Source organism: Drosophila montana, unplaced genomic scaffold, assembly GCF_035044405.1.
Source record: "Drosophila montana isolate Dmon_TW-CO22-7 unplaced genomic scaffold, ASM3504440v1 contig_3848_1, whole genome shotgun sequence".
Taxonomy (NCBI): Eukaryota; Metazoa; Arthropoda; class Insecta; order Diptera; family Drosophilidae; genus Drosophila; species Drosophila montana.
Window position 1 is genome coordinate 55994 of NW_026998720.1, and position 17673 is coordinate 73666.

At 38.6% G+C, this 17673-nt stretch overlaps 3 protein-coding genes across 4 annotated transcripts; all 3 read right to left on the reverse strand.

Moving 5' to 3' along the window:
* Window positions 1–92: 92 nt before the first annotated feature.
* Window positions 93–7948, reverse strand: LOC135438743 (UNC93-like protein MFSD11). Its single transcript, XM_064697181.1, has 4 exons — window positions 7519–7948; window positions 1805–1974; window positions 1282–1739; window positions 93–1217 (listed from the first exon to the last, which is right to left on the reverse strand). Exons 1-4 carry the CDS (start codon window positions 7603–7605, stop codon window positions 631–633), a joined length of 1302 nt encoding a protein of 433 aa, XP_064553251.1. The 5' UTR covers window positions 7606–7948; the 3' UTR covers window positions 93–630.
* A 188-nt stretch (window positions 7949–8136) lies between these two features.
* Window positions 8137–9170, reverse strand: vrs (versager). Its single transcript, XM_064697185.1, has one exon. It carries the CDS (start codon window positions 9019–9021, stop codon window positions 8236–8238), a length of 786 nt encoding a protein of 261 aa, XP_064553255.1. The 5' UTR covers window positions 9022–9170; the 3' UTR covers window positions 8137–8235.
* Window positions 9171–9192: 22 nt separating this feature from the next.
* Window positions 9193–17518, reverse strand: Desat1 (Desaturase 1). 2 transcript variants are annotated; one of them, XM_064697184.1, is made up of 5 exons: window positions 17498–17518; window positions 12061–12389; window positions 10567–10903; window positions 10326–10511; window positions 9193–10263 (listed from the first exon to the last, which is right to left on the reverse strand). In XM_064697184.1, exons 2-5 carry the CDS (start codon window positions 12371–12373, stop codon window positions 9945–9947), a joined length of 1155 nt encoding a protein of 384 aa, XP_064553254.1. In that variant the 5' UTR covers window positions 12374–12389; window positions 17498–17518; the 3' UTR covers window positions 9193–9944. The 2 variants fall into 2 exon arrangements, with proteins under 2 accessions (XP_064553254.1, XP_064553252.1); XM_064697182.1 differs by lacking the exon at window positions 17498–17518 and adding an exon at window positions 15592–15753.
* Between the last annotated feature and the right edge of the window lie 155 nt (window positions 17519–17673).

Sequence of the window (17673 nt, forward strand, 5' to 3'; positions counted from 1 at the left end):
AGATAAGAAATAGCATATTCTTGGCTAGTTCATTCGAAATACTTAGATTTCAAATAGGCATATTTTTCAAAAAAAAAACAAAAGTCGTACGATTTTATCGTCAAATACGTGTATATTTAATGCTCGCAGTGCATATGCAAACTGCGCGCTGCATTTGTTATTGTAGACAATATAAATTTACAATTGCACGTTTACTTTTATGCATTAAATAAATTAACATAGATAAACAAATACATACACATATACATATATATATTTATAAATTTATATAAAAAACAATTACAACTACAATTATGATTACGTTTTGGATGTTCAACATTAAAAAACAAACATTCATACATATAGCAACATTAGCGATCAACAATTAACTATTATTGCATATGTATAGGAAGACGCCGGCGCACGTGCAAATGCACGCACGAAGGGTTTTAACAAACAATGAACATATATGCATTCATACGTACATAGGACACATACATATGTATGCAGATACATATATATATATATATATATACACACAAAAGCGTGCATTACCCTAAGCAATCTCAGTTTCAATACAAGTACTAATCTTACATACAAACAGCATTAAATTTGTTACGAATTAAACTACTCTGCAAGCGACAAACTAATCTACTTCTCCATTTCGCGATGCTCCCGCTTAAAGCTCCATTCAACAATAACAAAAGCGACTGTGCCAATGGTGCCGGTGGCCACCAGAATGGCCAGTTGGACGTACAGGCCAAAGTGCGAGGAGTAAAAGAAACTGATGGCCGCCGCCACGGATTGTGTGAACTTGAATAGAGCAAATGCGCCCACAGGATTGTTAACAAATTCGCCGCCCAGCATGGAATAGACCTGGGTGTTGAAGCAGGCGTCGCCCAGACCCAGCAGAAAGGCGCAGACTAGAGCCATGGTGGCGCTGGGTGGATCCAAATAAGATATATCGGTGGTATCCGTAAACGGTGCGCTGTTGGGCAAGTTGAGGAATATCATCAGATAGGCAGCCATGTGCAGCACATAGCCGGCAATAACAATCGGATCGCGTCCAAAACGTGTCGTCTTTGAGGCCAAAATGCCAAAGAAGCCGCCGCCAAAGACCTCGCCGACGCCAATGCAAATGCCCACCAGGCCAACAATTTCCTTGGGCGTTGAGGCGATTTTCGAGGTAAAGCCAATGGACGAGCCAAACACGCCGCTGAAGAACGAGAGCTCCAGACCTAAAGTCAAACATAAATCCAGTTAAAGGCGGAACAGTCGACAAATTAGCTGATCGAAACCCACCTGTATAGAAGAAAGCCAGGCTGAGCAGCAGCATTCGCTTGGTGCAGAACAGTTTGCCGGCCAGTTTGAGAGCATACAGCGCCTGGCCACAGCCCGTGTGCTGGTGCTCCAGTTCGTTATCCTGTTCCGCATTGCTGGCCATGAAGCGCAGCGCAGCCAAAAACACAATGCCCAATATAGCCACACCGGTAAGCACTCCAATGACCAGATTACGCGTCTCCGTATCGATGTGCGTCTTGTCCTGGAACTGATAGTAGACAAACAGATTGCCAAAGAACATGCTGCACTGCAGCAGGGCCCAAAAGATGCCCGAATTGCGGGAAATTGTCTCCGCATTGCTGCACCGCGCCAAATAGGTGCCCTGACCCGTCCAGGTGATCGAGGCGCCCAGACCCAGCACGGCGCTGGCCACATACAGCAGTGCCGTCGACGGGAACAGGAATGTGATCATGAAGAGCCTGCGGAACGTAGCACAAGGATATTTATTGCTATATGTGCATACACAAATGTGACAAGTACTCACGTGTAGGTGGACGCGCCCACAACCATTGCCACGCGCGGTCCTGTAAAGGATATGAAGGATGGCGCCAGCCAATTGGAGAGTGAAAAGAACAGATAGAGTATGGCCAGGCTGGTGTAGCCATCGCCTTTAAAGCTGTCATCCTCCTGCGATATGCTATCCAATATGGTTTTCTGCGTAGTAAATAAAATATTTAATTATTATATTATGCAAAATAATTTGTATCAAAACGTGTCCCGCAAATTCAATAAACATGTTCTGAGCAAAAGTGACTAACAAGTAAGTTATTTAGTCAACAATGAACGACTAGCAGATACCCTTCCACTGGCTTTTATATAATGTTTGTATGCACATACAAATAAGTTAATTAGTAACGAATGTCCGACTGGAATATACCCTGCCACTGGCTTATAAATAATATATGTATATATTATATCCACACATTCACATACAAATAAGTTATTTATTCAGGAATGACCGACTAGAAGATATCCTGCTTTGCAATATATTTATATTCGCTCTCACTTCTATCCACACATGCACATACGAAAAGGTCATTTAGTCAAGAATGACCGACTAGAAGATACCCTGCCACTGGCTTATATATATAGTATGTATATTCTTACTTATATCCACACATACATATACGAACAGGTTTTAAGTCAGGAATGACCGACTAGAAGATGTCCTGCAACCAGCTTTGCAATACATACCTCTATCCACACGTATACACATAAATAAGTCATTTAGTCAATAATGACTGGTTATACGATACCCTAAAGTCATGTTTGCAACAAATGTACAAACATTCAAATACATACATACATATACACACGATAAGACCTTTTCCCCTTAGCACAAATTTTGAAGAATGCATTCTAAAATAACTCCTAAAATGCATGTATCGGACATGTTTCAAATGTGTAAATATACCAAAACTTAAGGCTATATACAACAATAAAACTTGTATTCATTTTTGGGATTAATGGGAGATGCTATCAAAGAAAGTATAATATAATTTTTTTTTTTAAATGTGAACTTTTGTTTTCTCTAGCTCTCATATTTACAGAAAGAGGTTGAAAATCGATATTTATCGAATTTCAGTTAAGTTATGTCACTTATCGAATTAAGAAGAACTTAGATTTTCAAGAGCTTCTATTTTAATTTTCGTATTGTAAACTATCCTGATCAAGAATAAATTTATACTTTATAATGCCGGGGATGGCCTTCTGCTACTAAAACCAATATACCCGCCCTTTCATTCACCTGTTTTCAGGTTATACAAATACCATATAGATTTTAAATGATTTGCTTGAATTTTAAGCACGTGCTGACTGCTCAGGGTTAGACTAGCTGAAACTTCCAGTTTAAGCGTTTCCTATGCGGATGCGGATGCGGATGTGGTGGGCGTTGTTTCCATTTGGGCACGGCTTTTGTCTAGATCACGCCTGCGCCTGAGTTTGTCAACTACATAGCTGTATGTATACCTTTATGTGTTTATAAATATATTTTTAGTCAATTTGCAAATCAGCTTTAAACAAGTTTTACGGCTAAATTCAAGTGCAATGACAGCTGCAGCTGAAAATTCTTGCATGGCTGCCCCGCTGCCACATTTTGCATGCGAATTAATTAGTATTTATGGAAAATTACGTGCCACAGACGTCGACGAAACGTGTTTTGTCTGTGCAAAAAATTTTCCACGCTCAAGCCGAAGGATTGTGTCTGAAAGTTTTGAAAACGAAATGATATCGTTATCGTCTACTTGACTCTGACACCAATACGATTTGCATTGATTACGCACCGTACGTATTGTCGGCCAGTCCTTGTGCCCATTAAGAAGTCAAGTTGTCAGCTGTATTATCTGTAGTACGCCAAGAACTAGGTACTTTGTTGATCTTTCAGCTAGCCCCCTCTCGAGATTGTCGGACGTGTGCAAAAAGTCAATGACAGTGGGGAAAGTGAAAGTCAAATGTTTTGTTGTGAATGCAGGAATTTATCAACACGCAGGCTTAAAACGCAGCTACGTATCGTATCGTAGTTAACAATTTAAAACATATTTGCTAATATTTTCATAAGGTGAGCTTTGAATTTTTATGTATTTCCTAAGCTAACCGAACTTGGCATTTAATTACTATAATTGAACACGCTTATCAACATCTGACAGCTATATCATTTAAGTCCAACAAACAAAAGTTGTTTAAAAAGAAAGAAAAATATCACACATTTGCAAGGGTATTTAACAGTCGGCACTCCAAAAAATGATGCACTCTCCTGTTGGCGATGCGACCAAGTTTGATTCTAAAACCAATTCCAACAGTTTTAATTGCCATTAATGAAAAATAAAAGGTGTTATCTTTTGACGAAAATTGGTATTTATTAAGCAAAAATCTATGAATTACGGCTTTCCATATTATAAATCGCTGTTATCAGAGCCTCAACAAATCCATAAGACTTGCACCTACACACACACACACACATACGTATACATATAAGCTTTATGTAATCATAAATACCGCTGGTTAGTCTTAAATGCGTACAACAACAATAAACTGATAAGAGAACTAGAGTTATAATCAGCTCAATGGCGACTCTGGAGCACACAAACAATGAACATTAAAATAAGAAATGAAAAAAAAAATAAAGTTGCACTTTCAAAAGTGGGTCAAGTTTTGTGCAAATACTACATGAGAGACAAAGTCTTAAAAAAAGAAGGCCTTAACATACGTATGTATGTATGTATGCAGCCATGTGAAAGTCAATGGCCCAAACTATAAACAAAAGTAAAGACTGCAAAAACGCAGCCGGAATTAAAAGCTGCTGCAAACCTATTGAGCGCCGAGATCTGATATAAAGAGTTATGCGCATGTTACGCAAATATCAACTGGTGCGACAACTCTTTAACAATACGAATGTGGCGCCAAAAAGAAGGCCTGGAAAACAAAATGCTGAAACAAGTTTCATTGGGTAGTTGTTTTTATTTTTTCTTTCTGTTGTAGACAACTACAATGAGGGGGGAGCAGGTGGGCGGGGGTCCTGGTGGGCTCGTCTATGGCGCACCCACTTTTTTGGGTTGAGTAATGACGTTGCAGTTGGCGTCTAACGGTTATTATGCTCGGCCAATGGGACAGGCGCAGTTTTGCGTCGTTTAACAACACTTTTGCTATATTTATGTTAGTGTGTGCGCTGTATTTCTGTTTGCATGTTAACCAAATGCATACGCTGGTCAGTCTGGCCTTGAGCCTGTGCATGTATGCTGTGTGTGAGTGTGTGTGTGTGTGTGTGTGCGGCGAACTTGCATTTGCAATGACATTGAAAGAGTTGACTTTGATGCGTTAGCGCACACACACACAGTTGCTTGCAACCTACATTGTGAACAATATTTTGTACTTGATTGCGCAATCATGTGGAAAATTAGTAGTTATGATCGGGTTGATAAACTGACCAAAATTCGTTAAATATGTATTTACAGTTACAAATTTGTAGCATTGCTTGTTGCTAAGCGAACTGGTTCCTTCTTAATTTCCCTTTGACATGTGCGCACATACATAGTAATTGAATGTTAAGCAGTTGTACATGTTGTTAACAGTTTACGTTTTTGAATGCTTGTTTACATTGATTATACATACGTATGTTATGTATGCTTGCACAAACGAACCAGATAAGTCCGCGCTTTGAAGCGAGCTAATCACATTAAAAATATTTTAAAGAGAGCATTTACGGATTTTCTTTTATATTTGCATAGTAGTTGGAGTTATCCGAATTTATTTTTGGGTCAGTTCTCGAATTTCCAAGATAATCGCTAGCTTTACGCAGCTCTTGGATAAGTCCATAGTAAGTGTACTAGCGTGCCTATGGATAGATTGCGCCACATGCCAAGGCCTTTTGCACCAAAATTGCGCTCTAATGGGCCACACAGATATAGTATATACACTGTATGTATTGGCTACGACTGGTCGATCGATCGTTTTTATTCCTCTATAAGTTTTGTAAGCGGTGTTTGGTGCACGCCCTGCTTGGAATTCCAACTCACTTCGATGTGGAGCGTAGTAAATTATTTAACAATATAAAAAGAAAACAAGAAACGAATCAACTGGAGGGCAAATTGCACAAAGTACAGGTTGCTATAAAAGTGAGAGCTACATGTATGCAATATATGTACATATATACACAATACTCTGCTCATTAATTAAATAAAACTTGGTTACTGTCAAACAAAGCAGTGAAGATTCAAAAAACGTCACAGGTTCAAATTTAAAGCTGCACCATAACGGTTTTTGAAAACGGTTCAATGAACTACGTACCATAACAGAATGTAATTATGATGAGTAAATGTTCAATATAAAACACACTGCATTGAGTTATTCCGTTTCAGATTGCTTTCCAAAAGGCAAGCGATAAAAAAGTGCTTAGCATACAAAACAAAAAACCTGAATTTCAACAAAAAAAAAAAGACGATTGAAATAACACGTTATTTTAACGCGCCGACGTAACAATACACTTGTTTTGGCTAAACATTTTCCGGAATCAGTTAAAAACCGCTTATTCTAATAATAAAAACTGTATCTAAAAAATTCTATATTAATTAATGCTTTTGCTTGAAGTTCAAAATAGTTTTGCTAGGACGAAAAAATATACTAAGGGTACTGAAAGTGGTTACAATATTGGGGTTTTGTTTCTAAAAAATTCCCATTTTAAATGAACATGTTAAAAATGTAGAGAAACAGAATGCTGCATTTGCTATAGGTGTTACAAATGTAATGACAAAATGTTGCAATCATTTGCAAGGCATTTCGAATAACTGAATTCGCACAGCGCAGTTTAGTTCTATACATACATATATGTATATGTATATGTATGTATACACAACGAGCGACCTTCATCTTAACACTGTTAACACAGAACCCGGACAAAAGCCTGAATAAACCGCTATGTAAGCCAACATGTGAATGGACGCAGTAATGAAGCTATATATATGCAGCCATAAAAAACATTAAATGTTTGTAATTATTATAATGTCAGAAGGGAATAAGCAAATACAAAGGCATACCCCATAACACAAGCTTAATTTGTGTGGGCGTTTTCTTGTTATCGGACCACAAAGGCCTATCAATGTCAGCACGTTTACACTGTGAGAAGCATCTCGCCGCCAGTTAATTGACAATCTGCCCTTTGACAAAGGGAGTTGACTCGTAATGGAAGTTGACTTTTGAGCTCGTCAATTGAATGCAAGCAAGTCTCCAATTGCATTAAATGTATTTATGCATATGCGACCAAATAAATGATGAATGAAGTTAGCGGCTGCAAAATATTGCGTTATCAGTCATGAAATATTATCGTATTATACTAACGAGCCGAAGCTTTAGCAAACAGCGTCTTAGAATTGATTAGAAACACGATATACAACAACAACAACAACAACATCTAGGGCAGCCCGTTACTTTACACAGACTGAAATCAGTGTAATTTACTCAAATGGTAATTGAATGAATCGCTTTCTTTGTGTGCATCAGCTAATATGTGGTTGTGGGTGTGTGTATGTGTGTGTTTTAGTTAGTGGGAGTTGGCTGGCAATAACTGACAAACGACGACGCCACGTATGCCAAGGCTACTACAACGTCTATTGGCAAGGACAAGGACGAAAATAGCGCTCTGGCGCAGGGATTGTCAACAACGCCCACGCATACACACAAAAGCCCGGACGCACACTCAGAACTTACCTCAATATTACACATTGTTTGAAATGCAGTAAAAACAAACATAAAACCAAAGCCAAGTATTATTATCATTACGAATTTCATCTCCATTTTGACTTGTATTTATTCTTTACTTGTCTTGATTAGTACAATTTTGTGTAGTTTTATTTATTTGTTTATATTGTGCATATCAGACGCGCAGCATTTGACGTCACAAGCAAGACGATGACTGATACGGAGGAGGCGACGGAGACGTTACCAGCGACAACGAATTTTGATGCTCAGCGCGGGTTAAAATCAAAACATAAAAACACAATTTTATTTATGCATATTGTTAAACAATTGCCTAAACAATAATTAGCAACCCAAAAGAAGCTTCACGGAGAATTTAAATCGAAAGACACCAAAAAGTTTGACGTTGGGTTAATGTGTATGTGATGAGGTTTGAGAGTGGATTGAAATAAAAAAGAGAATGTGTAAATATACACAATGTTAATTATAATGTTAATGTTAATGTTAGCTCAAAATGGCACTGTTAATACGATAACAGCATCAGCTGCTCAGTTTAATCGACTGACGAGCAACCGCCACAATCTAGTATTTGCAATAATCGATTGTTTGGACGATCGAAAATCAGGCGGCTTGATGTGTAGTAAATTTTATTTGAATACAAACATTTTTAGGGATATTTTGAATTTTTTTTCTCAAAGCTTATATAAATTAAATTAAAGCCAGAGCATCTTAAGCAGAATGATTGGCGTGATAACCTTGAGAATTATCATAGCTTGGTGCGTACATAGGCGAATCCTGGGGAACTACATCAGGCTCTATTTCCATGGCCATGGGTATAGCGGATTCACGGTGCAAGTCAGCTTCGTTTTCAGCTACCATATGTGTTCCGCTTGTCCTTGGAGTTACGTGTGCGTCCATGCTACTGCACTGATTAATCATTTGACATATTTTGACCAAATCCATTAGGGCCGAGCGGCAAGCAATGCACATTATCGACGGCCGACGTTGGCTACTCCTTTTTTGGCGCAGAGACGGAGCACGTACTCGCTTTGTCCTCGATGCAGGACCACGTTTAACGGTTTTGACCGAACCTTTCCTGTTGCGCGGTACCCGTTTACTTAGCCTAACATTACCCGCTGAATCGGCGCTAATCACTCGCACCGGATTGGAACATGGGCTTCGCTTGCGAGATGCTGCTGCCGAGGTATCTACCTTGGACATGGGAATCGATACCAGAGAATATTCATCGGTGGAGCACTTGATGGTGTGCCGTATGGCATAATCCGAGGAGCCAGTACAGGCCAGCACGCCAAGATTAGTCAGATTAGCCAGCGACTGATGTATGATGCCATCCAAATTGGGCATATTCTTGCTGCGGCGCAATTGGCGTTTAACGTGCTGGTTGATCAGCTCGGCAGACACGAAGCCCGACCGCGAAGTCTGCAATACGGAGACGGCTTTAAAGACGTGTCGGTTGACCTTCTTGGGCACATTGAACTGATCCATGTCAAACATTGAATGTTAAAACAATAATTTTGTTAGAGTTAATTTTTTTTTGTAAAATTCTTACTATATTCTCATTTGCTTCGTATATAGATTGTGTTCTATTCTGTACGAATTTCGGAAATATTGTGTGAAGTCCCAAACAGGCGTCGACTGTTTGAGCTTCGAGTGAAAGGCAAAGTCTACTGTTTAAAAGCTAAAACGAAGAGATTTTCGATTTTATTTATAACAATTTTGCAAAATTCATGTAAGTGTTCAAGAGGTTTTGTGTGTCTAACATAGATCGTTTATTATATCGTAAACATATAATATATAATGATTCCTTTTGTGTTAGTTCTTTTTGGTTTACTATAAATACTAAAATCTTTTGTAGAGTGTGTGTTCTTTCTGCAGGTATTTATAGTTATAATCAATTTCATTACATTTAATTGAATTCTTCGCTTGCTACAAACTGGAGTGAGGCTCGATATATTTCCAATTGAACCATAAATCAAAATTTGTTTTTTTGTTTATAACATAAGTAATAGTATATAGCATGGTATGTGTATGTATAAGTATAAAGATAATTTTTTTTCTGGCTGCCGTCTAGTTGCTGTCCAGCGGGGTACTTTGTACACTTGGCTGGCGTCCAGATCGACTGACTCCATGCATCTCCAATAAATCAAATGTGGAGCGAAAAAACAATTTCCAGAGCTGGTTTAACACAGACGGTACACAGTTATTGATAAACAACAGATATTTATCAACAACATCATTTCTTAAAATTATTTAAAGGGTTTCTGTTTGTATGTTTTTTTTTTTTTTGCTATGCTGCTTTGAATATCCTTTAGCCGGCATGTGTAAAATTGAAATTTTCTTTCATTATGTTGTTTCTCTGATTCTGTTTATCATTTGATTCAATTCATTCTGGCTTTAGCGCGAAATACGCTTTTAATTTATTCGCTCTTTTTGTGTGTAATCACGGCATCATCGATCTCCTCCTTGGGCTGATCCTTATCGCCCCAGCCCCAGGTGGCGTGGGTACCATCGCCGGTGCGCTTCACACGCTTCTTGATAATGTCGGGGGAGACGCTCTTTAGGTCGTAAGCCCAGCCAATCTTGGCAAAGAAATCAATGAAGGCCGTGGTCAGATTTAGCGAATATCTGCCAAACTCAGCGGTCTTGTAGTCCCAGGGGAACACATGATGATAGTTGTGCCAACCCTCACCGAAAGCGAGCAACGCAACAGAAATGTTCTCCGAAGGATTGATGAATCTAATAACAAGTAGAAAGCAGTCAAAAAAATGCTACTGCGGCTCTTCCAGATATTGACTCACCTGTCATAGGGACGGCCACCGAATTTGTGTGCGGCACTATTTACCAGCCAGGTCACATTCAGAATGAAGCACCAGCGGAACATGGTGGCCACAAACCAGGCATTCATCAAGGTCTCATTCCAGAAGTACATGGGCGCCACAGTAGGCAGAATGAAACAGGCCAGGGGCATCAGGATCATGTAGTGTCTAAATGCGAGAACATAATTGAGCCAAAGGTAGACAAATTGGTATAAGCACTCACCTCTTCTGGAACATCAGGACGGGATCGGCGCGCAGATCGGACAGATCAACACCCTTGCCCTTGGCCTTCACCTCGGGATGCTTCTTGCACAGCAGCCAGCCAATATGCGAGAAGAAGAAGCCACGTGTGGCATTGTGTGGATCGGCATCGGTTTCCGAGTACTTGTGATGCACACGATGATCGCGAGCCCAATGGAAGGCGGCATCCTGGAAGGCCACCGTATTGAATAACACCAAAATCACGCGCAACGGCCACTTAGCCTTGTACGAACGATGGGCCCACAGACGATGAGCGCCAGCAGTAATGCCCAAGCCAGAGACAGCATAAAGAATGAAAGCTGTAAAAAGAGCATAAGGATATTAATTATATATCTTAGTTAATACAAATTAACAACGATTATGGCATTATAAAATTAGCGAGTTGTTTAATATGTATTTTCCCATTACTACTATAATTTTTTCATTTTACAAATATAAATAAACAGTTTTACACTGGCTCTGGCTGATCATGATCAATTTGCGCTCGATTCTTTGATTTAATAAGCATGTCCCCAATGTTGCGTATGGCATATGATTTGCTATCATCGCTGGCAGAGAGTATGCCCAGAAAGGTCAAGTTATGCAGCGAGGATTTGATGCAATCATCTAGACGATGCACAGGATTTCCATTACGCATCGAGTACTTCACGTGCTCTTGTATGACTGAGAATGGCGCATATTCCAGATCCTCGTTATCAGTGATGTATCTGACGGCCTTCAGCACATGCCGATTGACCTTGCGGGGCACTCGAAAGTTATCCATTTGTTTTGTACAAGTGTATTATACGTTCGTGTGTTTGTGTGTGTGTGTGTGTGTGTGTGTGTAAGAACTTGTACGCTCTACGTTTAAGTCTAATTGTTTCTTTACACTAAGAATGTTGACAGCAAAACAACTGCTACTAGTCGGATGAATAATGGGGCAAGGGCAAGGGTCTATACTTGGAACAGCTAGAAATAGAGTTCCGCCTGACCTCGTAAATTAGGCATTCTTTAAATAAGAACCCAATCAGAATATGCGCATTTCAAACAAGAAAAGGGAATTTAATTTTCTTTACTTATATTCTCTCATTGATTATTGAACAGCAATTTTAAGAGATATATTAAGCATAAGTTAAGTTGATAAAAGCAAATAGGACTTCTTAAGTTGCAAATGAGAAACACCTTTGCAATCGAAGTGTTCTATTTGGAGAGCGTTCACTTGAATACGTTTTATAATCAAACCGCATTAAACATGCAAGTTGAATTAGGCATTATGCTAATTTTGATTCTGGACTTGCGGACTACGATACGACTTTGCTCAATGTTATCAGCGCCAAATTTGAAATAAAAAACAACACGCTGATAACCTCGCAATTTTAATGCGCGGCACGCGACGGAAAGATGTCAGAAATGAATAAACATCGGAAAATATTGATGATTGAGGTGATTGAGGCTATCTGCGTGTCTGTCCACTTACCCAAAGCAATTGTCTGCCATTTGGCTGAGGTGAAGATCAGCCAAGCGCCGTAGAGTGCGGCCAAGTGCAAATAGCCGAATAGAATTATATTGCGCCAGACGAGTTTCAGTTTTCGCCTGTCGGCCTTTTTCATGGAGACGATGTCCTTTACGAGGCCGCCATCGATGGTCTCGGCATCGCACTCGAAGAGCACACCGGTCGAGTCCTGCTGCAGCTTGGTGGGATTCTGCTCCGATTCGGCGGCTGCTGTGGCAGCGGCCGAGATAAGCGAGTCGGTAATCGACTGCCCTCCGGCGGTTGCGTTGGGCGGCATATTGTGGCACCAGTTACTGCAACAAAATAAAACAAAACAAAACAATAACATAATGCACATTAAATTTCAAATTAATTGGTTGGGCAATTAACTAAACAAATTGGCTAAGCTGAACTTGACACGCTTTACCTATAGCTGCCACCCTAGGCGCGCTCTTAAAGGTGTCGTCGTGGCCGCCTGGTCTTTATTGCTCAGCTCGTAAATTGTTGCTGCCCGTTACTTAACGTTAATTACAATAATTTACCTTGCAATATGCTGCCGTATGGAACAATTTATTGTCAGGCTAAGCCTTGAGCACCATGACCTACGTTGAGGCAGGCTGATGGAAAAAAATCAATAAATTTGTGCATGTCCTTGGCGAAGGATAACTGCCAACACAGTGAAAGCGCGCTTGAGCGAACACTCTCGGTTTCAGGTATACATATTTTTTTTTATAATTAAAACATTATTCCATGTATTTTCATAATAAAAATTGCTTTTTAAAGAGACACTATTTTGACATAAAAAATATAATAACCAAAATCAGAAATTGTCGTGAATTTTGCTTGATTTGCTCTTTTATTTTGTAGTCCAGCTTAAACTAAATTTCCCTGGTTAAAAATTTGGTTTGTCTGGAACAGGGATATTTTACAACAACAAAATTATCATACGAGCAAAAAAAAGGGGAGTTTTGAAAAGGTAAAAAAAAAAATTGGGACTTTAATGTGCGACCGGCTAATGCAGATGGCTGCTCAAGGCGTCTGTCCATTAAGAGATTTTACGGTTAATAATTAAAGTGTCGGCATGACAACAACAACAATAACAACAACGGCATCAACGGAGAGCGCCAACTGCAGTCGAAAACGACTCACACAATTCACACCTCTGCAAGTTTGTGTGTAGGCACATACAAACACACATGTGGGTCACTGGGCGCCTTATGTGAAGGCCAGGCATTAGCTTGCTAACGTGTGCGTGTGTCTGTGCCATGGAAAATTTCCTAGCTTCAAATTTCTTATACAAACAGACTAACACCTTAGCAACAGCAATTAGGAATTAAAGAGACTATAATAACTGTTATTCAAGCAAAAGCAAACCGACATCAATTAGCAGATGCACTATTTATTTATTTTATGCATACACACATATTAACACATGCAGCTACAGAGCGGCTGGTTGGTTTGGTTTACCTTTGTTCACTTATAAAAAGTTCTTATTTGACAACCTGCCAACTGGGGGTTAAGTTTTAAACTGTTGAGTAGAAAAATTGCGCATAAGCCACCAAGCAACTGTATGCTAAAGCTTTTTGTTTGCGTAAGCTTTGGTCAACCCAAATTGGTTTGTTGTGCCGGTAAGCTTTTACAGGTGTGCAGCGATGAGAAGAAATATAAGCTATACAAAGGCAGACATCGAATGATGCTTATATATTATTCAGGGTCAGGGTTTTATATTCTGCCGATAACTGACGACATTCAATCACGTTGCTTTATCGCTTCGCATTTTTAGCGGGTAATATGGGTCTAATGGCCAGTTGCTGGTTTAACAAAAATCTGATGAAATATCATGTGTTACTGATATACAGAAAGAAAAAAAATTAAATAAATAAACGAAAATATAAAACACGTCGACTTAAGCAGGCAAAGAAAAACAAAGCTTGTATTTTTTCCATTGTAAAATGCATTGATGAGGTTGCATTGCACTCACGCATACATGCAAAAGAACAAACATATACACATACATGTACATATGTAGGTTTGTACGTACATCATAACATTGATACATGAACCACGTGTGTGTACGTGTGCTTGAAGTCATACGATGTCTACGCCAGACTCGGTCGACCCACCAAAAGTGCAAGACAGAGGCAGAACGATAGCAAGAACAAGAAATACGGTTGAGTTTGTTTGTATAATATTGTTGTATGTGTGTGTGTATACTTTCAATTCAAAGAATATTTAGAAAATAACTAAAAGAGAAGATCGCCTACGAAAGCTTTTCTACTATGGCGCACAAGTGAAGTAAACATCTGTTTATTCTTGCGGAGAGAGACGCACCATGAAATGTGGCAAAACCGGCAAACGTCTGCCTATGCCTGCATATTTTTTTTTTTTTGCCAGTTTTCATTATGTCGGGCCTCGTATCTGTGATACAGCCTAACCGCTTTGATATTGAACTTGAAATTTGAGTTGACGCAGTCCCATTGGCGACAATGCCCGTACACACAGAGCGAGAGAGCGTGAGAGAGAAAGAGAAATTGGGCTGGAGCTTAATTCGCCGACCGGCATCACGTTGCAACAGCGTGATTCGCTCTGCTCAACGCGTAAAATCGGGTCGTCTCGGTCATTTTCTATTGATGCGTCTAATCTGCTAAATTGTGTGCTTAATTTTGCGAAAAAAAGAGCTTTCCGGCAGCTTGTTCAATTTAGTATATGTTAAATTTGGTTGCATTTAGCTAGATACACGACACATCGTTAAATGTAAGTGTACAATTAACAAGGCTAAAGCGGAGCATTTTGTAAAAACAAAGTTCATGTTAATTAAGTCATATTACATTGTTGTTGATTGAATGTTTCAACACTGTAGTGAGTGCGCCATACAGTTTTTGCATTTTAAGTTTTTACAACATGGGTTCATTAGCCGGAATTCATTACGATAACAAAAAAACGTGCATTTCAATTTCCGGAAACTGTAATTGAGCTAACATAATGTTAGGCTGTACGCTCTTTTTAGATACATATTAACAAATCAACCGTGGCATAAGAATAACATATGCATATTTCGGTAATAATTTATGTTTCATTGTATAGTCTGCGAGTCATAATATTAGTATGTTAAATATGTACATGGTCGAGTAGCTAAATGCCCCAAGCTAACTATGAAAGGCCCCGAGTGTTTGCGCCTAGGTCTCTAACCTTCGACAAATAGACGCTTTGACCGTTAAAGTACAGCCTTCACAAGTTAAGAGAAGCTTATAAAAAAAAAAAATCAAGCTTCAAAATTTAATGATTAGCATGCTTGATGATCGGATCGCTTGGGCGCAATAAAAAGTACTTATAGCAGTTTTTTCTTTTTTGGCTGTAAGAGAGAAGAAGAACGCAACAACACTTTTTTTTTGGTAGTGTCTTTTTCTCTATATATTCTTTGGTCACTTGGCTACAGTCACACGTTTGGGTTAGTTAATGGTTTACATAAACACTTGAAAATCCTGTCGCAACTGCCAAACGGCAACGAATACTAACCTGTTTTGTTGACAAAGCTAATAAACCTTGCTTTTCGCGGGTTTTCTTTCAAGTAAAAATCAAATAAAAACTGTAGTTTGTCACTGTTTTTGCACTGAGTTTTTGTATGGGTAACAAGCGAACAGCCAACGTTAATACGTCCGCACGCTCTACGGTCTCAACACTAACTGAGAGCAACTTGGGCAGCGTGGTGAAAATTTAAACTTTTTTTCTTCGCAGAGCAAAACTTTGACGTTGGCAGCGACGCAAAACTTTTACTGCCCCTTTCTTTCGATTTGTTGATACGCCCGAAGCTTGCTTACGCCAATCTGTCATATACATACATATGTATATGTACTTATCAGCACTTAAACATAAGTACATACATACAGGTGTAGATCAATTGAGATGCTGTGAGATGATAACAAACATTCAGATTTGCACGTATGCATTTCTCAGAGAAGTGCGCAAATATTGCGGGATCAATTTAAAGCACAATAATGAATGAAAATGACTTTGAAATCGCATTTTGGGCCCTACGCAAATAACTTATGGGCATCGTTAATAGATCAATTTTAATAATGTAACTGGCCAAAAGGAAATTGTTAAATTTGCTGGAGGTACACAACAATTTAAATATATTTCCAAAGCATGCACTCTGTACTCCGTTATAAAAATATTTGTATAGATATCGTACAAATAATATTACTAACTTATAATCTTTGATATGGGTTCAGAGTAGTAATGCTATTAATAATCCATTTGAGTGAATATTGATAGTTAACTTTCAAACGTGTTCACTTTTGTACTTTGACCTATTGAAAAAAAGTTGATAAACTGAATAAAAGTAAACTCCCCACAGAAGATATTTTATACCCTATTTGCAAGGCGAAATATGCTATTGTTCTTTATAAATAGTTTGCATATAATGTAATGTAAATGTTTGAAATTTAAGAGAATCTTGGCATGAAACCTTTCACATTATCTGATTAGATATATATAAGTATTAGGTTCTCATATCACTTAGCATTCCGATCAATCAGAATAGAGTATTTAAAAGTTCTGCGAAATTTTGTTTTGTGATTTAATGGTTTGGCTTTGTTAAACAAACAACTTCTGCTTGCCTATCTGGTCAAGTCTAACAAAAGACAAAGATCAGCATATGGTAAACATAAATAAGTATATATGCACGGTAAAGCGGAGACATATTCTTCGCTAAACCAAATAATAGTGAAATACTTTTAAATACGCATAACTGGGCGAAGAACGTAAACGATATGCACAGCTGTTGCTTTAACGTAAACGACATTCGTGCTTCAGATGTCCGTGCAGCTACATTAAAAGCAATTTCTACATGCAATACTTATAGTATATACATATGTTTGTACAATTTTCCAAATAATGTAACTTGACATGCATATGCGCATTGGTCGCATGGAAAATTATAAGGCAGATGAACTCTGAAGTCAATTTGATTAAACGTGATTATAATCGTTTTAGCGCCTGTTCAGCTCGTTCTCAACAGCTGAACGTCAATTGTTTAACCCTTAAACTATATATTTATTTTATATAGAATTGACATATGGATGTGTATTTGTGCAACATTTTAAAAGAAAACGCGTGATTTCAAGCAATGCCTAGGGGGAAATCTAATCCAAACCTTGCGTCATTGCATGCAAAGTAATGTGTCACTATGTGATTGTGCTGCGCATCAGACACACAGTTCTAATCTTTCTAAACAAAAAATATTGTTATTTCGCATATACATACATACATATATTCCTTTAACCTTTAAAGCGAGCTGCGGACGTGTTCAGCTCAGCTACTGAAGATTTTGGCAACCTCTAGCTACTACAATGTTTGATTTTGCACAAGGTCAATCAAAACTTATATATATATATATATTGATATATATGCAACAACTTACTTGATACGATTATTTATTAATTTTGTGGTAGATATCCGAAATCTGCAAAATTGCTTGCAATTAATGCCTGTGAGTTAATTATTAGAGATGCCAAGTATCGGGATTGCTGACAAGCAAATATCGAGCCCCATCAACTCGATATTTAAACTCAATGCCATGGGCAATGTATCGATATT

What these genes read in the sequence shown, in the direction of transcription:
- LOC135438743 (XM_064697181.1), bottom strand. Translation starts at nt 7,605, where the DNA reads ATGGAGATGAAATTCGTAATGATAATAATACTTGGCTTTGGTTTTATG. An exon ending in AAACAATGTGTAATATTGAG is followed by an intron (nt 1,975 to 7,518) that starts GTAAGTTCTGAG and finishes TTTACTACGCAG; the next exon opens with AAAACCATATTGGATAGCAT. An exon ending in GTGGGCGCGTCCACCTACAC is followed by an intron (nt 1,740 to 1,804) that starts GTGAGTACTTGT and finishes TACGTTCCGCAG; the next exon opens with GCTCTTCATGATCACATTCC.
- vrs (XM_064697185.1), bottom strand. Translation starts at nt 9,021, where the DNA reads ATGTTTGACATGGATCAGTTCAATGTGCCCAAGAAGGTCAACCGACAC.
- Desat1 (XM_064697184.1), bottom strand. Translation starts at nt 12,373, where the DNA reads ATGCCGCCCAACGCAACCGCCGGAGGGCAGTCGATTACCGACTCGCTT. An exon ending in ATGGCAGACAATTGCTTTGG is followed by an intron (nt 10,904 to 12,060) that starts GTAAGTGGACAG and finishes CTCTTTTTACAG; the next exon opens with CTTTCATTCTTTATGCTGTC. An exon ending in GGTGGCCGTCCCTATGACAG is followed by an intron (nt 10,264 to 10,325) that starts GTGAGTCAATAT and finishes ACTTGTTATTAG; the next exon opens with ATTCATCAATCCTTCGGAGA.